Here is a 24,663-nt window from a genome sequence, read left to right on the forward strand (position 1 = left end):
GCAGTGCCCCCCGGAGTGGTGCCCCTAATGCAATGCCCCCTGCACAATGCCCCCATTTTTACTCTGCCTGTGATAGTGCCGCCTACAGTAGTGCCCCTTATGCAGTGCCCCCAGTAGTGGTAGTGCCCCAGTAGTGGTAGTGCTCCTTACGCAGTGCCCAAAGTGGTAGTGCCCCTTATGCAGAGCCCATAGTAGTGGTGCCCCTTATGCAGAGCCCCCCTAATGCAGTGCCCCCAGGAGTGGTGCCACTTATGCAGTGCCCCCTATGCAATGCCCCCATTAGTAATCCTCCTGTAATAGTGCTCCCAATAGAAGTGCCCCCAGTAGTAGTGCCCCCAATAGTAGTGCCACCTGAGTAATGCCCCCAACAGTAATGCTGCCAGTAGTAGTGCCCCCAATAGTAATGTTCCCTAAGTAATGCCCCCAGTAGTAGTGCCCCCTGAGTAATGCCGCCAATAGTAATGCCCCCAGTAGTAGTGCCCCCTGAATAATGCCCCCAATAGTAATGCCCCCAATAGTAATGCCCCCAGTAGTAGTGCCCCCTGAATAATGCCCCCTGAGTAATGTCCCCTGAGTAATGTCCCAGTAGATGTACCCCCTGAGTAATGCCCCCAGTAGTAGTGCCCCCAGGAGTAGTGCCCCGAGTGATGCCTCCTGAGTAATACCCCCAGTAGTATTGCCCCCTGAGTAATGCCCCCAATAGTAAAGTCCCCTGAGTAATGCCCCCAGTAGTAGTGCCCCCTGAGTAATGCCCCCAGTAGCAGTGCCCCAATAGTAATGCCCTCTGAGTAATGCCCCCAGTAGTAGTGCCCCCTAAGCAGCAATGCCCTCTATACTGAAGCCGCTTAAAAACAAAAAAAAACCTAATACTTACCTTAAGCCCTGCTCCTGCTTCTGCTGCCGTCTGGTCTGTCTGGTTGCTCCTCTGAACTATGGGAGAGACATCATAGTGATGTTAGCCGGAGCTCAGGAGTGATGCGGGAAGGGAGCCGGGTGCCCGCTGGTTATAAAATCTCAGCGGGTGCCCGTCAAATTAAGCCTCCCTGTGGCGCCGGGCTGAGGTGGGCAGGAGGAGGTGGAACTGGTTCCGTCTCCAAATAAAAGTGACGGAACGCAGTTCTGCCCCGTTCCTACCCACTTTAACAACATCATAGCTAACATTTAATGGAAGAAACTTTGAGGGCTGTGAAGCTATATCTAACACTTGTAATTTCCCATTTTTTATTTTATAGTTACTGAAACTGTTTATGAATCCTGATGAGATTCAGTAAAGAGGTCTCAGGAGAGCCACTGTTCAGGACTTGTGACAGAGTGGGTCTCCCCCACATTCTGAGGAAAGGGTTAACCTACCTGTATCCAGGGAGGAATCACACCCTTACCTCAATTAAGACCAGCTAAGGTATAAAAACCTGGAAAGTTTAGTTAGTGGAAATGTGAAGGAGAGATTGCACCTTTAGCAGCTCTCTCTATGCTGGACCGTCTGAACCATGACTGTGCCGGGAATACTGTGCTTACTCTCCTATTGGTCGTCTGCAGGGGTGCCAAGAGTGGGTACTAATTACCCGGGCCCAGGCTTGCTGGAGGGGTCCGGCGCCGTCCCCCCTCCCCTCCCTCTTATATAACAGCAGCCCAGCACACGCTGCTGTGTGCTGGGCTGCACTGGGAGACTGCTCGGAGCTGCTAAACAGAAGCCGCAGCAATCTCCTATGCCTGTGAGGGCATTTTTTTCTTCTAAGGGGGCGTGGCCATGCCTCTTGCGATTAGGCCATGTCCCCTTCACCCGGCTGGCGCACCTGGTTGTCTGAACTTACCCGCTACAACAATGTTGTTAGCAAAACATTTCAACAATTTTCCACCAATATAAGGGGCATATTTATCATAATCCAGATCTCAGATGCTGATGGGATGTGATGAATTCCACCTTATTCGCAATGCGATATTTGAATACACTGCCTCCCCCTTCCCCCGCCCTGGCCCCATGCATGCGTTCCCCCGACCTCTCCCCCGCTAAGCTACTATAACACCTGCACGGTGATCCGGTCAGCTCTGCTGTGACAGGTCAGCTGATTGCTGGAATCCTGCTCTGTGACCCCCGTTCAACTGCTCTGTGCTGTAAACTGAGATGTTGGCACGACGGCTATCCCCGCACTGGAGCAATGCTAAATTGCTCTGGTGATAATCATTATCCAGCCCCCGATGATGAATAGGGCCTATAGTCCCATCTGACCATCTGACAGTATAGTTCTGGAGTTTTGCCCTAGGGTAGGAACTCCTTTTTGCATAATGGACACATCAGATGAGAAACAACATCAGTTGTTTCTGAATATCTTACACATTTCTGCAACCTCAAAAGATTGTAAGTGGAAATTGAGAGGGTGCTCAGGATATGCTTCACATGGCTGAGGTAGGTCTGCCAGGAGCACCAAACTTTGTGAAAGCCAGGCTTAGTAGGCTAAGATGCCTGGGTGAGCCAATGGTAGGTAATGGGAGTATAGTATAGCTTCTCTATCAAGTGATCATCATTGCTTAAACAATTCAGGATTAATCAACTTGGGCTGGATTCAGGTAGCCGCGGTAATTAACCGTAGGCTAATTGGTCATCCTGGGCTATTAAAATACAGCCTGCGATAAGTCCACAGACTGCACTTAACTCAGATTTCTGTTCGAGCCTGAGAGCCTATCCTGAAGCCTATGTGTTAATGCATCTGCGGCATCCGTGATATAGGCACTTACTGCGGATTTCTGTCACAATTTTACCATGCAAAGAAAGGGGTTGTAATTGAACCAGGTATGGTATACCGGCACTTCCAGCACTGAGCCGCCCGCCGCCGAGAGGCATATGGAGAAGGCAACGACGCTGCTTTCTCCATATGACTGGCATCCAGTGGCGGGCTGGACCGGGGGCAGGGTGCCATGTGCCCCCCGGGCCGCAGCACCATGCGGGCCGCGGGCAGTCTGTGTCTCTGTGACACAGGCTGCACCGCGTGTGTAGCGCTGACTGGATGGAGTTCGGTCAGCGCTACACTGACTAACACACAGCCGCTGGCTCCGGCAGCTGTGTGTTTGTTTTGATCAGCTCTGACAGACTCTCATTAGCTGCTGCTGCGCCCACTGCAGGAGCCGCTCCATCTTCCGGCTCCCGCAGTGGGTAATGGGAAAGGCGTCATGACGTCATATGACGTCTCTCCCATAATGCAGAGCGGCCCGGCCTGGGAGGACAGACGGAGGAGCAGATGGCTGCGGCGGGAGCGGGGATTCAGTTAAGTGGGGTTTTTTTTTATACTTTTTACTATGTGTGTCTACTGGGGGGGGGGGGGACTGGCACTACAAGGGGGAGCAGAGCCGACCCTAGCCAATTTGGTGCCCTAGGCAAAATTTTGGATGGTGGTCCCTAGCAGATAATCCTACCAGAAAAGAAAAAAAATAAATAAAATATATATATATATATATATATATATATCTCGATAAGGGGGAGAGGTGGCACCCAGGGGTTTTATATAACCAGGTAACAAAGCTGCTTGGTCAAGGCAGTGTCATTAGAAATATCAGATTTATTAATATTTTTCATTGATGAGTACCGGACGCCTGCAGCGTTAGATCCCTGATGATGGGCTGCGGCCCAAAGCATTGGATTAAAACTTACAGAATTTACATTAAGACGCTGAGAACCACTAAGGAGGGCACCGGTGCATCTTTACATGAGAATTACACAAAAGAGTGCCACAACTTTGCTACTATATTTTCTACTTTTATATCTTGGCACCCACTGTTGTTATTTTACTTAGAGTGCCCATTTCTCCCCAAGAATATATAGTAAGTGTCCTGTTTTCAGCTAAACAGGACACTTTACTGCTTCATGAATAGACCCCCAAGTTTTCTTTATATATCCTTTTCATGAAATCCAGTGAGTGCCCATTGTGTTTCTTTCCTTGACTATAGTGGCACACGCTAGTATGTTACACATTTAATGTAATAAATGTCCCTCACCCCTTCCCCTATATATATTTCATAATTTTGTACCTCATATACCCCTTCCCTTATATATTTTATAACACTGTATACCCCCTTTATATATCTTTTGTGCCCACCTCCCACACCCCATTCCCTCCTTACCCTTATATATTTTATACCTATCTTCCTTCCCTTATATATTTTATACTGACCACCTCCCATTTCATATATATGTATTTTGCAAATCACCCCCCTATATATCTTTAAGTACTCATGTAACTTACTTTTTGCTGGGGGTGGATTGACAAAGATGACAAGTTCCAGGGCAAGCGCTCCTGTCTGCACAACAGTCCACATTTCTTCTTCCACAAGCAGGACTCAGGAGGCGGAGCTGCCAGGATAGATAAAGGAGGAAGCCAGGGACTTGCGAGGGGGTCAGACACAGCAAAGAGAGAGGAGGAGATTAATGGGAAGGAGAACTTGGTGGGAGGGGATCACATGATGCCGGAGCACTCGGAGCGACGCAAATGCCATGGGAGGAGCTGCTGCTGCAGTTTTGCATGCGCAGTAGCCCTCCCGCGGCCATTCATTGTACCTTAGGTACAAACTGAGCGGCCCTGTACCGCTTCCGGATTGGAGCTCATTTGAGCTTCGATCGCGGCAGCCATCATTCAGCCCAGCAGCAGTGTGAGCCGGCCCACAGGAGGAGAGCATGTGACAGGCGGCCGGGAGACAGAGAGAAGAAGCTCCCCGGCCGCTCTGACTGTATGAATAACATAAATGGAGCAGTCGGGGAGCATCTTCTCTCTGACTCCCAGCCTCCGGCCATGTGATGCAGGTGGCGGCCCCTAACTTTACAATTGTAGCGGCCCAGGGGGCAGATGTCACCTTGCCCCCTGGCACAGCCCGCCACTGGGCTCGGCATGACGCAATTCATATGAGTGGCCATGCGGGGACTGGACGGTGGTTAGCACCGGATAGGGGGTCTGAACGGTGGTTAGCAGAAAGGGGGACTGGAAGGGAGGTTAGCAGAAGTGGACAGGACCTTCTGAACGAGGGAGGGAGCTGCAGAGCTGAATGCGCCTAGGCATTTAAGTCGCCCCTAGGCATTTGCTTAGAATGCCTATGCCTAGGGCCGGCTCTGAGGGGGAGACCACTACTGGGGGCACTACAAGGGGGGAACTACTATTACTGGGGGCACTACAAGGGGGGACTACTATTACTGGGGGCACTACAAGGAGGGGACTACTATTACTGGGGGCACTACAAGGGGGGGGACTACTATTACTGGGAGCACTACAAGGAGGGGACTACTACTACTGGGGACACTACAAGGGGGTGACTACTACTACTGGGGGCAGTACAAGGGGGGGACTACTACTACTGGCACTACAAGGAGGGGGGACTACTACTACTGGTCACTACTACTACTGGGGGCACTACAAGGGGGGGCTACTACTACTGGGGGCACTACTAGGGGGAGACCACTACTGGGGGCACTACAAAGGGGGGGACTACTACTACTAGGGGCACTGCATAGAGGGGAGGGGACTACTACTAGGGGCACTACATAGGGGGGAGGGGACTACCACAGGGGGCACTGCATCGAGGGACCACTGCTGGGGGCTCCATATAAAGGGCAATACTGGGGGTACTGCATAGGGGGGAGACTACAACTGGGGTCACTATTTAAGGGGCACTGCATAAGGGTTACCACTATTGGGGGCACTGCATGGGGTGGACTGCAACTGGGGGCACTATATAAGGGGCACTGCATAGGGGGTACTACTATTGGGGTCACTATATAAGGGGCTTACTACTTGGGGGCACAAGGGGCACTGCACAGGGGGGACCACTACTGGGGGCACTATATAAGGGGCTTACTACTGGGGGCACATGGGGGCACTGCATAGGGGGGATCACTACTGGGGCACTACTGGAGGCCTGCATAAGGGGGTCCTCTCCTGGGGCACAGGGGGGCACTGCATATGGGCACTACGTCAGGGGGCTGCCCCTAATCTTTATTTTTACGTTACATTAGTCCCATATAGACCCGCCTCCTCCCTGGAACACTTGAGGGGGGGCACCATAGCACGCACGTTCTTCGGGCACCCTGGCTACACGCTACTCCTCTGCCAGGGCCACCTGCATGCATTTGTCCCCCAGGCTAAAAGTTGCCAGCCAGCCGCTGCTGCACCCGCTGAGATTATGTTACCAGCGGGCGCCCGGTGGCTCTATCCTTGCAGCGGGAGGATGGAGCTCACTCCTGAGCTCCGCCTCCTGGCTCCCGCAGTGGGTGTTGGGAGAGACGTCATGACGTTTCTCCCTTCTCCCACAGTGCAGAGCTTCAGGTAAGTATGTTTGTGTGTCTGTCTGTGTGTCTTTATGTGTATGAAAAGGGGCACCACTACTACTACTGTGGGCACTGCTACCAGGGGCACTACTACAAGGGGTACTACTACTACTACTGTGAGCACTACTACAAAGGGCACTATTAGTGTGGCCAATGTATTGGGGGCACTATTACTCTTGTGGGCAATGAATAGGGGGAACTACTATGAGGGGCACTACTACTGTGGGCAATGTATAGGGGGCACTATTACAAGGGGCACTACTACTGTGGGCAATATATAGGGGGCACTATTATTGTGGGCAATGTATAGGGGCACCCTGCTACTATTGTGAGCAATGTAAAGGGGGGCACTACTACAAGAGGCACTACTACTGTGGGCAATGTATAGGGGCAGTACTACTGTTGTGGGCAATGTATAGGGGTCACTACTACAAGGGACACTACTACTGTGGGCAATGTAAAAAGGGCACTACTACTATGGACAATGTATAGGGGGCACTACTACCATGGGTATTGCATAGGGGCACTACTACCCTTTTCTTCACGCGGTAAATTACTGCAGCTAATTGAATTGGGCCCATATTGTTTTATTCACTTATAATTGGTATTCAGGAGATCTCTGGAGCTCTATTATATAATTATATATTTAGCCACAATTATAAACGACAAATGTCATTAGAAAAATGCTTTAATCTGTATTAAAATTAATTATAGCTAACATTTCTGTGCTTATTATTCAAAATAAATTATTGTAATCTTTTTCAGGACTGGGAGGAACCAAATACATATCCTTTGAAGAACGTCAGTGGCACAGTGATTGCTTTAATTGTAAGAAGTGTGCAATCTCCTTGGTGGGTCGAGGATTTCTTACAGAAAGGGATGACATCCTGTGTCCTGAATGTGGAAAAGATATATAAAAGTCAAACAATTAGACAAAAGCAGCAAGAAAACATATATTATTCACGTATTAAATACATTTCAGTTGTGCTCTGTTAAACAAGCTATAGATATGTTAGTCCATGGATATTTACAAGCAGTGCTTTTTTCTGATTGTACTCAAGGTAAATTTGAATTCTTACTGTATACCTAGTTTCGTAAACAGAGTGAAAATAATTTGAGAAATGAATAAAATATGAATTTGAGGTTTTGTCTAGAGTATAGAAGTTACCATACATCTTATATCAATTTGTAACTTCAGGAGAGAGCTGGTAACTTGTTTCCTAGAAAGAAAGCACTGTTTGCAAGCATCTGAACAGATTGTTAGTTGACGTTACATTGTTATCATACAGTAGCTTTCTAAACATAATGTTGTAAGCTTATTATTTTAAAATCAGTATATTTTCTTACAACATTTATAAATTATTAGTGGCTTTTGTACAACACCTTAAGCTATCCTGTTACTTTCATCACATATTTCATTGTATTTATTTTGACGTTTGTAAAGGCTTAGAAGGTTTCAAATGATCATATCTGGAAACTTGCAAACATATTCCAAAATAATTATTACTTATTACTACATGAGAAATGAAATGCAGTACCTGGACTTGGCTGTCTGTGCTATACTATGCTTCTTTGCTAGAACTCTAGCAGTTGCTTAGGGTGCTATTGGGTTGTAAACAGGGCTTCAGAGTATAGGGGTGGACCTGGATGTTGGGGGGTATGATGACAGATGGAGGGGTGCAGCTACGTACCCTTAATATGACTGTGGTGCTTGCATTGGTGGACATGATGGTTACTCCTACACTGCACTCCCAGGCCCCGACAGAGCCCGGGTCTAGGTAATCTTAACGCCCCCTGGCTGTGAAAGCATTACTGCAACCAGAACGCTGGCAGGTTTATTCTGTATTTCCCATCTTTCAAACTTCTAACGGCAGTTTTAGGTTGTCTATTCTCAGCTAATTATGATCGTAGAGATATACAGATTTGGTAGGAAAATATGTGTAAATTACTAAAGGAAAAGAAAAATAATTCATGCCACAATTTGTCTGTATTTGTACACATAGAGCCTTCCGAATATTGGGTGCTGCTCCTGACCCCCCGGAAAGGCAGGCGAGCCTCCCGACTGCCGCCTAATCCCCGACTACAACTAGAAACCCCCCGCAGCGGGGGGCCCCGATGACGCAATTTGCGCCAAATCGCGTCATCGTAGCCCCGCCACCTGCTTCACAATGCCTTTATTTTCGTCATTGTGAAGAGGGGACAGGGCCACGATGACGCTATTGCTCGGACATGCCCTGGCCCCGCCCCCATGCAGAATCAGTGCCCGACCATGCCCCCCGCTGTGTGCAGGCATTCAACTCCCTCCCGGAAGGAGGGAGCTGAATGTCGGCAACTATGATATGCAGAGGCCTACATATCTTGGGATACATCTGTATATGCATAGGTGCCTAGTTAGCAATAAGTCATCATTATCAGCACGTATTTGCACCTGCCCTATAGCAGACACAAAGGATACACCTCCTAACCAGGGGTGTTGGAATGATTTTATGGGGGAGGGGGCAAAATATAATTTAATTTTGGCTCCCCACCCACCCCCTCCAACTTACCTGTTGCTGGGCCGCGCATAGGCATTGGAGCAGCAGGAGGTAGAGACTGGAGCGACGTCCGAGGATGGTCAGGGGCTGTGCTTGATAGCAATAGGCCCCTGCACTGCATGGAGGAGGAGGTGTAATGTGTGGCCTTTTAACTTAAAGACCGTACATTACACAACCTCCTCCGAGCATTGCAGGGGCCGTGCAGCCTATTGCTATAGAGCACAGACCCTGACCGCCTGCGGAACCTGCTCCACTGGTACCATTCAAATGTTTGGTGGGGTGAGCCAACCCCTTGCCCCACCGTTCCGACGCTTATGATCCTAATATAAGATTCCCTTGCTGAACTTTACCTACATGAGAACACTGCTTCCACCAAAAGAAGCGATTGGTCCATAATGCTTCCTTTCTCCAATCCCGAATTTGTGTATATTCACTTTATGTGATGCAATATGTGCAGTGCAAAAATATACAAAACAATGCCACACTAACTGGTGTAATACTCACGCTGCATCAGCCCCCTCATTTTTAGTAGTGCTCAGGTGCATCTGTGGAGCTGCCTGGAGTGTCGTAGGGTGCTCCTCCAGCCAGTGCTCTACTTACCAAAGCCAGGGGCCCCGCACCCCAGACATGACACCATGGGTTCAGGGGACTGAGCAGGTACAGGGCAGCATAAAGCCCTGTTACACCACTGGTTTTAAATATTCAAAATGTTATTCCTTCAATCCTGTAACTCATCATTTCTAGGAGAGACAGAAACGGAATTTTTATTGAAATACAGTAAACCGAAGTTCTTGAGCCCTGAGCATTAAAAATATTTATTACCACCGAAACCAGTACCACTGAAAATCATTACTCCATCACTACGCCTTGTTTTCCACATACAATACAACAGCTGTAGCTTAAACTACACCTTTTTACCTATTCATTCAATTATCCCACTCTTTGGCGTTTCTTTTACCCACTGCAGCTGGACTACCATGTAACGGACTCCGGGTGATCCCTACCTCTCCCACTACACACTCAGAAACTGGACACTTTAACTGGGCATAATTCATTTCTACATTTCACATCTCACCAGATGCAGTATTGTTCCTGTAGGTTACCCTAGGAGTTATCTGAACATAATACGTGTAACAAAACTTCAATCACAGCATTATTATCTCTACTCACTACATAGACTCATGTATTTATTTTTTACATTTATTTATTAACAGTTTCTTATATAGCGCAGCATACAGTATTCCGTTGTGCTTTAGACTCATGCCTTCTTGCGATCGCTATAGCCAGGGCCATCTAGAGCGGTGACGGACCCGGGTCCTGGGGTATGGGGTCTGCCCAGATCATGGAGGCATGGTGAAGGGGGCAAATTTGCCAAGGGGCAGATCCATGGAAGGTGATCAGTACAATGCTGAGCAGCAGCAGTCTCCTCTACCCCTGCCCGATGTGCTACCTCCCTCCAGCCCGGGTAAGTAGTACGCGCTCCCACACCTTCTCAGCGCCCCTGGTGACAGCTGCTGTCTTTTTTGCTATGTTACTACTGTAAGGAGATCATAGATCTGAACTCTATCCCAGAATGCTGCATTTTTTAAGGCAATTTGACACAGTAGCTAATGATTCAGAGAAAAAAAGTTTAAATCATGATTTCATAGAAAAGGTATGACTAAAGATAGGTATACATTATGCAATTATCACCCCATCCTGCAGATTATCGGAGGATCAGTCTGATAAGCGCATAGTGTATATTTGTGACTAATAAGAAATGATTTGACGGTCGGGCATGAAAAATCCTCCAACATGCCCGACTGATCCAGTCATCAGTTTGCCGCATCTTGCATTGTATGCACTGCCATGGCCGCCCCCCCGCCCGCCCGACATATTCCCTGGGGAAATGTCTCCTCCCGAGGGTAGGATAGCAGATATCGTGGCCATGCATACGGTTTGCAGTCAGGATGCCGACGGTCTGAATGCCGACCGTCGGCATCCCGACTGTCTAATCCCGGCAAGGGTCTAATGACAGGTGTCGAAATCCAGATGCCTGTCATTTTACCTACGCCAGGAGCCCGGCATCCCAATCGAAGGTAAGCCAGGCGCCGGGCATGGACAGCTGCGGTGGGGAGGGTTAGGTTAGGGGCTCCCAGGGGGGACTTAGGGTTAAGCACCCTCGCCAGGAGGGTTAGGCTAGGGGAAGGGGGGTTTAGGGTTAGGCACCCCCGGGGGGAGGTTAGGGTTAGGCACCCCCCCCAGGAGACTTAGGGTTAGGCTGCGGGGAAGGGGGGGTTAGGTTTAGGCACTTAGAGGGGGGTTAGGCACACCTAAGGAAGGGTTAGGGTTAGAGGGGTTAGAAAGTTAAGCGATATGTACCTTAATTTATGATCGGGATTTTCACCCTTGCCGAGCAGCTGCTGTCGGGATTTGAACCGCCGGCCATGCATTGTGACATATCTCACAGTGTATGGCCAGAATATCTGCAGGTGTCAGCTTGTCAGATAAAATGTCTGCCGGTGTGACACACGTTTTATCTGACAATGTATGCCCAGCATTAGATTTTTTTAAGATTAAATAAAACTGTGTGTCTTATCAAAGAACAAGTTGACCGTCCAAACATTTTTCTCTAATGCTTCTGCCCCCCTCTCCTCCTGTTGTACAGATATTCAGTTGTAAGCCCTGTTGGGGTATTTACAACCCAAAACTACACAAAGCCCCCTTCAGTGTGGTAGCGGAATATGCAAGTGCACAGCAGCTTGACTCAGTTAGAAAGCTTGTGCATCTTCTGTACTTTTGCTGGTAGGAATAGTGACAGGTACAATTGCATTACTCTATATTTAGACAAAGGCTGATATTAAACACTGCAGAGGCTAGATTTACTACAGCTTACTAAAACAGAGAAGTGGTGGTGTTGTCCATAGCAACCAATCATATTCTGTCTATCATTTCTCTATTGCATTCTAGAAAATGATTGACATAATCTGATTGGTTGATATTGTATTGTGCATTGCTTTATTATGTGTATTAATATACTTTTACATATTATACAGAATATTCACCTAAATATTTACACACAACCAACTGATTACTTTGGGTGCACTTTTGATGGCAGAGTACCACATTCTTCCTAAAGTTTTAAAATGTCACCAGATTAAAGGAATCTAGTCAGTGTATTTGCCTATAGTACAAGTGTCAATGTGCTTTCCTGCTTGTAGGTTGTGCTCCGGGTTTTAAATAGGATTTAGCAACCCCTATAGCATTGTTATTTCAAAAGATGTGTTGAGTTTCACAATCCTCTCCTCAAGCACCAACAGGCCATGTTTTCAGGATTTACCTGGGTAGTAAAATATTAATAAACTCTAGAGGACTTTTATTGTGAGCTATGTAACGTATTTAGTGAAATTATTAACGCTTAATATGCTACATATAAGGGAATTTTTGTCAAGCTGAAAATATACTTTTTACTTGTGAAATGTAGAGGCAAAGAGTGCTTTATATCACTGTAGAAGAAGAGAAATAGATTATATAAGCATACAGTATATTAAATTAAATCGTTTTGGCTCTCGCAATAAATGTTTTCTTTGTTGCTACTTTTTTTTTGCATGATTTAATAGATGGCGTGATGTGCAACATATGAAAAGGCACAAAGTCAGTATTATATCAGTTGTAATTACATTGCACTACATTATATTCCTGTGAAAAATAAAAACATTCAAAAGAAATAGGTTGTCTATTTATGTTTCTACATGAACCAAACGTAAATAATAAGCCTGCTGAAGACTATATAAGGAAAGAAAGAATTCCATTCTATCGCATGCATATTTTTGCACAGTTCTTGTGCAAGTTATTATGCTTCATCACATATAGCAAGATTAATTTCAAATCTTGTGTTAAGGAATGTAGTTCTGAGCCCCTCTTCAATCTCTAGAGCTGGTTGTAACTTGATCAATAAACAATCAAAGGCACACATGCTTTTATACCAGCCCTAAGTACTCACATGCTTATACACCAGCCCTAAGTAGTGCTCACATGATTATATACCAGCCCTAAGTAGTGCTCACATGCTTATATACCAGCCCTAAGTAGTGCTCACATGCTTATATACCAGCCCTAAGTAGTACTCACATGCTTATATACCAGCCCTAAGTAGTACTCACATGCTTATATACCAGCCCTAAGTAGTACTCACATGCTTATATACCAGCCCTAAGTAGTGCTCACATGATTATATACCAGCCCTAAGTAGTACTCACATGCTTATATACCAGCCCTAAGTAGTACTCACATGCTTATATACCAGCCCTAAGTAGTACTCACATGCTTATATACCAGCCCTAAGTAGTGCTCACATGCTTATATACCAAACCTAAGTCGTGCTCACATGATTATATACCAGCCCTAAGTAGTGCTCACATGTTTATATACCAAACCTAAGTAGTGCTCACATGCTTATATACCAAACCTAAGTAGTGCTCACATGATTATATACCAGCTCTAAGAAGTGCTCACATGCTTATATACCAGCCCTAAGTAGTGCTCACATGCTTATATACCAAACCTAAGTAGTGCTCACATGATTATATACCAAACCTAAGTAGTGCTCACATGCTTATATACCAGCTCTAAGTAGTGCTCACATGCTTATATACCAGCCCTAAGTAGTGCTCTCATGCTTATATACCAAACCTATAGTGCTCAAATGATTATATACCAAACCTAAGTAGTGCTCACATGATTATATACCAGCCCTAAGTAGTGCTCACATGTTTATATACCAAACCTAAGTAGTGCTCACATGCTTATATACCAAACCTAAGTAGTGCTGACATGCTTATATACCAGCCCTAAGTAGTGCTCACATGCTTATATACAAAACCTAAGCAGTGCTCACATGATTATATACCAGCCCTAAGTAGTGCTCACATGCTTATATACAAAACCTAAGTAGTGCTCTCATGCTTATATACCAGCCCTAAGTAGTGCTCACATTCTTATATACCAGCCCTAAGTAGTGCTCACATGCTTATATACCAGCCATAAGTAGTGCTCTCATGCTTATATACCAGTCCTAAGTAGTGCTCACATGATTATATACCAGCCCTAAGTAGTGCTCACATGCTTATATAACAGCCCTAAGTAGTGCTCTCATGCTTATATACCAAACCTATAGTGCTCAAATGATTATATACCAAACCTAAGTAGTGCTCACATGATTATATACCAGCCCTAAGTAGTGCTCACATGTTTATATACCAAACCTAAGTAGTGCTCACATGCTTATATACCAAACCTAAGTAGTGCTGACATGCTTATATACCAGCCCTAAGTAGTGCTCACATGCTTATATACAAAACCTAAGTAGTGCTCACATGATTATATACCAGCCCTAAGTAGTGCTCACATGCTTATATACAAAACCTAAGTAGTGCTCTCATGCTTATATACCAGCCCTAAGTAGTGCTCACATTCTTATATACCAGCCCTAAGTAGTGCTCACATGCTTATATACCAGCCATAAGTAGTGCTCTCATGCTTATATACCAGTCCTAAGTAGTGCTCACATGATTATATACCAGCCCTAAGTAGTGCTCACATGCTTATATAACAGCCCTAAGTAGTGCTCACATACTTATTATGAATACCTAATTGTCTTTATACCCAAATGTCGCTATTTAGCGTTGTAAGTCGCACAAGAAATAATTGCTTTCCAGACTTTGAGTATGGTTCCAAAGCACAAAAAGATATTATTCACATAAAAGCATATAGTTACATGCCTTGATCTATAATATAATTAGCTCAAAAGGTTATACAATCACAAGGTACAGTTGATAAATACGCAGTCGCTCTGGATCCAGATTTCTCGGCATCAAAGGTGAAGCCTCCGTCAAAAGAAAGAATAAGATAACTGACTACTTGAAATAGAGCGTCATATACCCTTACAGAAAGTAGGCAATACAATAGGAATGAGTTGGCATAATCCCATTGGTTCTTCCTCTTGGTTCTTCTGTTACGATGTAGTTCATAGGTCAATTTGTACAGTAATGGTTCAGCCCTCCAATGGCTCTTTGTGTGTGTTTTCCCGCCGAAGAACAAGTCTAAACTGGCTAATAAACATTACATTACAGAGTACATTTCAATACCTAACTCTCTATAATTCATAACTTGCAGACGCATGTTGCGATCTCCATGCCGATGGAACCGGAGATCTGCAAATAAACAGTGGTTTAGAATGTCACCAAACATTGTCTGCTTATCATGTACTAAACCCTAGATATCAAATACCTGCATTTCACAACATAATTGATAATGAATAAAACCTCTAATATTAACCTTAATGCTAGGGAACCTTACAGTGTAAGTATGCAATGTGTCGGTGTGGGGATATTTAAGAAAAGACGCTAGTATGCATTGTGCGTCTACATGTTTGTGAAGTACACCATGGTACGTGCTTTGCGGGGTTGTTCATATTATGTGTATTAATAAATTTACATATTTGTATAATGAGGACTTTTAACCTGGGTCAGTGGCAGATGCACAACGCTAATAATCATAACATAGCGCTGTACACGGGGTATTGTGTAGACAATGCAAAATGGCATCGTGCGGACAATGCAAAATGGCGTTGTGAAGATATTATTGTTACAATTTAGGTCTCAGCCAACCATCCGGCTTCGACAGTCCACCCTTTGATAGCAAACAATACGCTATCATACTCTAATCTTGAAGTTTATTCAGGCTTACACTATGAAATATTATTTAATGTTATTTTATGGGATGGCACAATGCGGTCATTAAACCATCAATAATGTGTCTCTGAGAGGGGCATAAAACTACCCTTATACGCACACCACGGATCTAGGAAGATCATGGGAAAGATGTGGGGATGCACCTAACCTATAAAGGAAGTCTTGAAGGGGATAGGGACTTACATTATTTAGGATGTTTAAAATAACATTTAATAATACATTTCATGCATGGCTAAATCTATACATCATCTGATGGTACATTCTAGTTCAGGGTTGTAATGCAGTTCTTCATTTATCTTGGTATTCATACTATCATTGCTTATCACCATCATGATTTCATTCTCACGGTTTACCTTAGAATTACATTTTCCACACTTCAACACAGCAGGAATACATCTGACACATAAGCCAATTACTAAGATGACAACCAATATGAGGATCAGAAGTTTACCTACACTAGCAACCATTTCCTGGACCCACTCTCCTAGACCGGAGAACCATTTTACAGGGTTCAACCAAGAGAACCACTCTTCTACCTTTTCCTCTACTTCAGCCACTGAAACATTATGGTTCTTCCGAAATTCCCACTTCAGAATGTCGTCCATCTACCGGTCTATCACCTTTTGGGGTCATTAGTGTTATTTGTGATGTACGTGCAACAATTTACACCAAATTGGGTGGCTAAAGTCACACAGTACCCTCCAGTGACAGCTGTTAAATAATTTAATACTAGTCTATGTTACACCAGTTCTTTCTTATAAGCCTGTAACTCTTTACCTGTATATCTGAATGTGTCATCATACATCTCGGTGATATTATCTATTAATTTAGCAAGATCTTGGTTGTATCTAAAATTTAAAGTACCCCGAGCGATCCTGGTGGGATCCAATGCTACTAAAACTTGAAAGCCAGTTGTTTCGCTAATCAATTGTGTGGCTTTATGCACATCACCAGGTATCATATTTCTTTTGTCTGTGTTCATACTGTGTGTGAAGATATGGTGATGGTGTGTTTTTATGAATACCCAGCAATTCACCATGTGTAAGGGTCATAACTTCTGGGAGTACCCTTCCCAGGTAACATAAACCTTTGGAACTCGGAGAGAGCCACTTATACACTTTCCTTCCACATAAAATACACATCATCGGGGAGAACGTAAGGGATAGAATGCATCATAATCATTAAACACATTTCCCTAGCAAATGTTTTTCTCTCAGGTTCTCCCATCTGACTAACACACGTTTCTGGTTGTATAACCCTGGCATAGTACCTTTCTGGTACCCTACCAACCATTTATTTTATGTCACTACGTGTATACCGATACCGGAAGTGTCTCCTACCTAATCTAATTGTGAGTAAAAGTTCAAAATTTATAGGTTCATTATCAGCTATTAGTGAGAAGGTCATCGTCTGGTTATTCCCAGTCACCTCCCAACTTCCTGGTTTGTTGAGGTTGGTGATGTTCAAACACAAAAGTGATCTATCAACTTGATACTGGTGGAGTTTAAAATGAGATGGTTTGGACATAAGAAATTTTCAATCCAGCATCTTCCCTAGTTTTTAATTCAAAGACCTCAGAGACATTTAATGGAAAAGGCACTAACACTACATTATGTTGTCCCTGAGGCACGTGAGAGCACACCCAACAGTCAGTTTGGTTTAAAACTTTGCCCACCATGGTATGATAATCCTCTAAAGGATACCCACCCCAATACTGATTACACTTAGGTTGGCACCGTTGTGTGCATCTCTCATCAATTAGGGACCCACTAAACTCACAAATACAATATTCCTCAGATGATAAACCTTCACACTGTCTCCGAGTTTCCAGGCTAACAGAGCTCTTTGCAATTACTGTACTGAGTTTGGTCAGATACTCCCCCGCTTAGTTTAGCACTCCTCCCAACTCCACTCCATCGATATCATCATCAGCTCTCCTCTCCATCATCTGTCCTCCTTCACAGAAACCAGAAATCCCGAAACAAACTAGGATGATAAAAACTCTGGAAGAAGACACAGACATAACCCCAACGCACCACTCCATTGCTGGAACAGTGATCTACAAATTTCTTTTTAGCTCAGGTGTCTCACTGCACCTTTTAACTCTCCTGGAACAAGCTCGCAATTGACAGATCTACGTTATCTGTCTCGACTCCGCCTCGTATCTCCACCGGTTGGTTGACCTTTTTGCAGTGAGTGGAATGGACCCAGGTATCTCTCTCTGCCACTTTCAAGGAAGTTGTACTCGTCAGCAACACTTGATATGGGCCTTCCCACCTATCTGTCAGACAACCTGAAATTCTCCAGGTTCAACATCATGACAGTTTGTTTCAGGCATATCAGGTGACAACAATTTAAATTTCTGTTGCTGCTGCTTCAACTGTTTACTCATTGTTATAAGATACTTTACAGTTACCTCATTGTTACTCTTCAAATCTTCCTGCGGACTTATAATCAAATGAGGCTGTCTACCAAACAGTACTTCAAAGAGGGACAGATTAAGAGAGGGTCTGGGAGTTGTCCTGATCCTATGAAGGACTAGCGGTAAGGCTTCTGGCCATCCTAGTCCAGTTTCTGCCATGATCTTACTCCACCTTGGCGCTGGCTTGCGGTCGGTAAGGGGTGTGAAGTCTACTTTTAATACCCATCAACTTACACATGTTCTGGAAGACATCTCCTGTGAAATGAGTACCCCTATCACTTTCTGGGATACCGTATCTGCATACAAATTCCTGAACAATCTTCTTAGCAGTAAACGCAGCAGTATTAGTGGCAGCTGGATAAGCCTCAACCCAATTAGAAAACACATCTGTGCAAACTAATACATATTTGTGATTCCTGCAGGGTGGTAATTGGATGAAATCAATTTGTATTACCTGAAAAGGTCCGTCTGTCAGAGGGATGTGAGATGGCTCGGTTGGTATCGTTTTTCCAACGTTCTTCCTAAAGCACGTCAAGCAGGACATTGCCCTCTTTTCAGCTTTCGAAGAGAAACCTGGTGCACACCAATACAACCTGACCAACTTGCACATACCTTACTTTCCCAGGTGAGTCAGACAGTGTGCTGCCTCAGCCAAGCTTGGGTAGTATGCTTTGGGTGCTACCGGCTTACCTTGTCCATCTCTCCAGAGTCCAGAGGACTCTTGTCCACACCCTTTGATCTCCAGACTGCCTTTTCCTGAATGGAACACAAATTTTGCATCTCAATTAATTTCTGCATATCAGTCATTTGAAAAACCATCATTTGAATTGGTATGTTCACTCTTAAACCTGCTGCCCATTTGGCAGCTTCGTCTGCCCTGTTATTGCCCAGTGACACCGGATTGTCCTCACATGTATGGGCTTTACACTTAATGACGGCCACTGCCTTTGGCATTTGGATTGCTGTCAATAGTCCTTTTATATGTTTTGGGTGTGCGACTGGTGTGCCTGCTGCTGTCATAAAATTTCTTAAGACACCATAGAGCACCAAAATCATGTACTACCCCGAAGGCATACCTGGAGTCAGTGTAGATATTAGCAGATTTACCTTTTCCTAATTCACACGCTCTTCTTAGTGCCACCAGCTCCGCAACTTGGGCCGAGCGAGGTGGACCAAGGGGTTCGGCTTCTTTGATGTCTTCGTAATTTATAACAGCATAACTTGTACATAGCTCTCCAGCGTCAGTTTGTCTATGACAAATCCCATCCGTGTAAAATGATAACATGAAGTATTTAAGTAAAGTCGTACCGGAGGAGAGGTGGGGAGCCAGCGGGTGTTGGTTTGCAGGGATTCCGGGTGGCCCTGCAATGGCTCCACTTGTTTGTACCCAAATTGTCCGGGGATCTTTGTTTGTTGTCCTTCTGGTCCAGGTGATGACACAGGTGTAGATAGCCAACGCGTTTCAAGACTTGTGGTCTCTTCCTTAAGGCTGCCTGTTATCAAGTTTCATCTTTTTACTGAAAATTTAAATTTATACTTACCCATCCTGTGGGACATTTTTTTATACTATCACCAATCCCAAGGAATACTCTGGACATTCCCCTTGTCCATCCCACTCACCCATCCAGCTTCAATCCACATGCTGGTAAATCTGATTGGATCTACTCGCTTTGTCAGGGCATTTGCCCATGATTCCCAAACCCATGAATTCTTGGACCTAACCCATAATCTTTGGGATCCCCCCATTCATGATTTTGTATGTTAAATGTTTCATGTTTTCATACGTCTTCACGTGTTTTTTATTATCACATGTTTTCTATTATGATGAATAAATGTCATATATGTTTCATTTAAAACTGAATACCTCTCATATGCTCCCATATGGTTTAGAACTGATTACCGCCCACAGTAGGTAAGACCCATTTTTTTGCTATTGACTTCAGTTTTCCTACTAGAAAAACTCATTACCTACTAGGCCTGCTTACAATCAGGGAGCGCCCAGGGTCACATACACCCACACTACTACAGGTGTGACCTGACCCCTAGAGCTGGCTGTCTTCATCCAGTAAAGCATTTACTGCCTCGATGTGAGCAGGTATTTGCTGGAACTGTCCTAACTGTTGTGGGTGCCCATTCTGTGGGTAGGTCGGTGTTCCCTGGTTTGGCGTTTCCCACTTTCTAGCTTTACAAAATCTACTTATGAATCCCTCCTGGTTACAAATGTAACACCTTCGTGATTGACGTGTATTGAAAGGTTGTTGTCGTGTGGGTTGGGGAGTGTGGAAAGATTGTGGTTGTGTATGGGGATATGGGTTTGGATGTTGTGAGGGACGGGTGTATTGGGGCTGTGTGTGATAAGAGTGCTGCGGTGATACTTGCATTCCTTCCAGAACTTGAATACTAACAGCCATTAGTTTCTCGCTCTGCATTTCTCTCTTCCTAGAGATGTTTTTATCATGTTCAATTGCAGATTCCCTGAGTGTGTCTACTGTAACTCCCCTCCATCCAGGAAGTGAGGTCTGAAACCTGGTCTTTAGAGTGTATCTTAGACCATCCATGAGCACCGTTATGGTCATTTCCCTGTGATGTGTGTTGTCTTTTATATTTTCTATACCTGTGTATTGGGTAATAGTCTGCAGCGCTCTAGTGAAATAATCTGCTGCAGTTTCACTCTCTTTCTGCTTAATTGTGAAGATTTTACTCCAGTTAACTATTAATGGGAAAAATACAGCCAATTGGGTGACAATGTGGGTTATGTTGTCCTGATTACCTTCATCAGTTATGGGACTATCTCCATCCAATACACAGGCAGACATGCCCGTAATACCATTCGCCAATCTTTGTTAGTTGGCTCATGAGTATTACCTAAATCCTTTACAAATCTCTGGCACTTTGCTAATTCTATCCTAGGGTGAGAGAAATCTGTATTATAGAATGTAGCCCCGCTCTCGTCCATGGACAATGCATCGCTACATCCCTTGTGGTCACTATTTCATTTGAGTCCGGATTCCCATTGGCAACAGTTCTTGTCCGGATGGGATGGTAGCCTGCCACACTGCTACCTTTGGCCTTGCTACCTGGTTGAGGGTTCAGTCTATTGCTACTACGTATGGTATTAAAAACCTCTGCTACTGTTACAGTGGTATTAATACTTCCTGCACAGGTGGGGCTACCTCCATTTCTGGTACTAGTGAGGCAGTTACCTGTGCTTGCTGTGATGGTACATTTAACATTTGGGCAACATAGGAAAGAGCTGACATTACAACAGGTTCATCATCTGCATCATAAACATGTTCCCTATAGTAACTTAGGAGAGGGTGCAAGTTACTTGTTACATTTTTATGATTTTTGAGATCGACTGTACCTTCACCCCCATCCGCATAGGGCAGCGGTGGTGCGCATGCGCTACTAACATTACCTTCTGCAAACGCCACCTTGCTGTGCATGTGCGCGCACTCTTGCAAGTACACACAATGCTATTTAGCATTGCATGCATGCTCCCTTGCATCGTGCGCACGACACTAGTTTGCATCACGTGCACACCACCAAGCCACATGCTCCCCTCATGCTGCCACAACGTCAAACAATCATTAAACTTTATCCTTTTCTTTAGAGATTTCACTAAACATATACTGTCTCTAACATTATTCAGTACCTCCGGATCAAAGCTACCAATCTTAGGAAAAGGTGTTCTACATTTCTTGGTCATCTTGACCCATATGTCACAGTACGCCGTAGCGTACGCACCATACTTTTTAAACATGATATACCTGGCCAAACCAACCGGCCCTTCCACTAGCAGCACATTATCGACCATTTCCAGAGACTGCTTAGCACCTATCTAAGAAAACGCTTAGCAGTTTCTAGAGAATTTCGATTGGTGAACGATTTTCAGTGAGCTACGTTCACGCGCTCCCTCACAGCCGGCCCACAGGGCGTTACAGTCAGCTTGCACAATGAGGAGCAGAATAATCACCTATTGTAATTTATACTACCTGTGGTGAATTCAAATCAAGCTTCAGCCGCTCGCTTCATCCCGCTATGCACCATTTTCCCGATAAGCGATATGGTCCGTGTGCATAAACGAGGAGTAAAATAACCGCCTGGCTGATTATTTTACTTGTGGTGAATTCACCTCAAGCTTCACCACTTGGCTTCCTACTTTGAGTTTACTCCCAGCTGGCAGTGCATCCTCTCCTGCGTATGGCGCCGTCCACCCTTTGGTGAGAGTTCAATAACCGTGTGTTGCCATGTAAATTGTGGTACAGTGATTTATATTTGTATTTATTTTATTAACATTTTATTTACATTTACCGTATATACTCGAGTATAAGCCAAGTTTTTCAGCACAAAAAATGTGCTGAAAAAGTACCCCCTCGGCTTATACTCGAGTCAAGTGTAGCGCTGACCGGACGGAGTTCGGCAGCTGCGTGTTTGGTGTAATCAGCAGCCGCTGAGAGTCTGTCAGACTCTCAGCAGCTACTGCTGCTCCCACTGCGGGAGCCATCTTCCGGCTCCCGCAGTGGGTGATGGGAGACACGTCGTCATGACGACGTCTCTCCCATGCAAAGCGGCCAGCGGCGGGAGCGGAGGAGCGGACAGCGGCGGGACCAGGAGCGGGAGTTTAAGGTAAGTGTTTATTTTTTTTTATTCTTTTCATGTCTCTCTCTACTAGGGGGGGGGGGACTACAGGGGGCACTACCAGGGGGCGATGACTACAGGGGGCACTACCAGGGGGCATTATCAGGGGGCACTACCAGGGGGTGATTACTACAGGGGGCACTACCAAGGGGCATTATCAGGGGGCGATTACTACAGGGGGCACTAAAAGGGGGGATTACCACTGGGGGAACTACCAGGGGGGGATTACTACAGGGGGCACTACCGGGGGGGATTACTACAGGGGGGGATTACTACAGGGGGCACTAAAAGGGGGGATTACTACAGGGGGCACTAAAAGGGGGGATTACCACTGGGGGAACTACCAGGGGAGGATTACTACAGGGGGCACTACCAGTGGGGGATTACTACAGGGGGCACTAAAAGGGGGGATTACTACTGGGGGTACTACCAGGGGGAGATTACTACTGGAGGCACTGAAAGGGGGGTTTACCACTGGGGGCACTACCAGGAGGGATTACTACTGGGGGCACAACCAGGGGGAATTACTACTGGGGGCACTACCAGCTGCTGCCATTTCCCACACTAGGCTTATACTCGAGTTAGTAAGTTTTCCCAGTTTTTTTGGGTAAAAGTAGGTACCTCGGCTTATATTCGGGTCGACTTATACTCGAGTGTATACGGTACTTATATACACAAGTAAATATTAATTACAATTGGGAACAAAACAGAAAAAAACAAGTTTGAACAATAACAGGCAGGCAAAGAAATAAGAAGGTCCTGTTCGCAAGCTTATACATACCTTTCTGATTATATGGCAATCATAAGAATTTCCACATGATAAAATACCATACCGCAGCAGGTGTTCTAATTGTCCAACTGTGGTGTCCACATAAATATAGTTTCATCTAGCAGAATTACCATATGGTTACATAGCACAAATACATAAAATTTTATTATATACAATTATATACCCAGTGGCATCGCTATAGGGGTGCAGGGGGTAACACCAAAATGGCAGCTCCTCCTCAGTGACAGGAGCTGCTTGCTGCAGTGTGACATTCTCCTGCAGCACTCCTGTCACATTACAGGCCACGCCCCCTTTATGTTTGGCCACCACCCATCTTTGGGCACACACGGCAGTGGGGATATAGAGTGCGCACTGGGTGTCACCAGACCCGGTGATGATTCTGTATATACCTACCATTACAGGTCTAAAAATTCTGCCTGTGTGAATGCCCAAGTCCTTGGTAGGAATCTGGAGTAGCAACTGGATGCCCACACTAGCATGGGTAGAACATACAAACTCTATACAGATGGTGCCCTCACAGGAATTGAACCCATGACCCCATCCCTGTGGGGCACCAATGCTAATCACTGTACCAAAAAAGTGCCTGCAGATGGTAACTTTGAATGGTACAGTAAATAAGTGTAAACATATTTTGCAACATTTATATTGGTCAACTGCAAAAACTGAAAATGTTGTTTTTGGCTTCTGTATCACCTAACGCTATCTGCTGAGACAATACCCCAAAATAATGAATGCACTCCTCAGCACCCTCCTTACACGCCATTTTAGCAATAAGTACTATACAACATTTGACTAACTATAGAGATGTTTAAAACGTAAGCAGATAGATTCAGGCGACCACTGGAGAGATGCTACAAGACAAATAGGCTTTTATTCCAGCAACGTACAGCTAGTGCAAGAACTCCCTACACATGCAGGGCCGGCTGTACCATTAGGAAGTTGCCAAGAGCGCCGGGATCGGTGGGTGCCATTGAGTCTGCCTATCACAATATTAAGGATGTGTCTGAGAGAGAAAGTCTTGTTGTACTAAATGCAGGTGTTGGCTGTGGAACTTCTAAGTCACCACCTCCTCACTTTCACCTGAGGTGCTGGAAAGTGTGTCTTGGTGGTGGTGGGGAAAGGGTGGGGGCAGTTCAGTAGGCTGAAGGTTTGCCTAGGATGCCGAGACACCTTGCACCGGCCCTGTACACAGGAGCATTAACGGCAAACTCAGGAACATAGCAATGAAGTTTCATAAGAAC

At 45.2% G+C, this 24,663-nt stretch overlaps 1 protein-coding gene across 4 annotated transcripts in view; it reads left to right on the forward strand.

The window, feature by feature from the left end:
* FHL2 (four and a half LIM domains 2) overlaps positions 1–12,536 on the forward strand; it is a 95,228-nt gene extending 82,692 nt beyond the window's left edge. For all 4 annotated transcript variants that reach the window (XM_088454159.1, XM_088454158.1, XM_088454157.1 and 1 more), the window contains one exon: positions 7,070–12,536. In XM_088454159.1, the coding sequence (XP_088310285.1) occupies positions 7,070–7,221 (152 nt within the window). In that variant the 3' untranslated portion in view covers positions 7,222–12,536. The remainder of the gene's footprint in view (positions 1–7,069) is intronic.
* The last annotated feature ends 12,127 nt before the right edge of the window (positions 12,537–24,663 follow it).

Source organism: Taudactylus pleione, unplaced genomic scaffold (genome assembly GCF_031769625.1).
Source record: "Taudactylus pleione unplaced genomic scaffold, aTauple2 ptg000609l, whole genome shotgun sequence".
Lineage (NCBI taxonomy): Eukaryota > Metazoa > Chordata > Amphibia > Anura > Myobatrachidae > Taudactylus > Taudactylus pleione.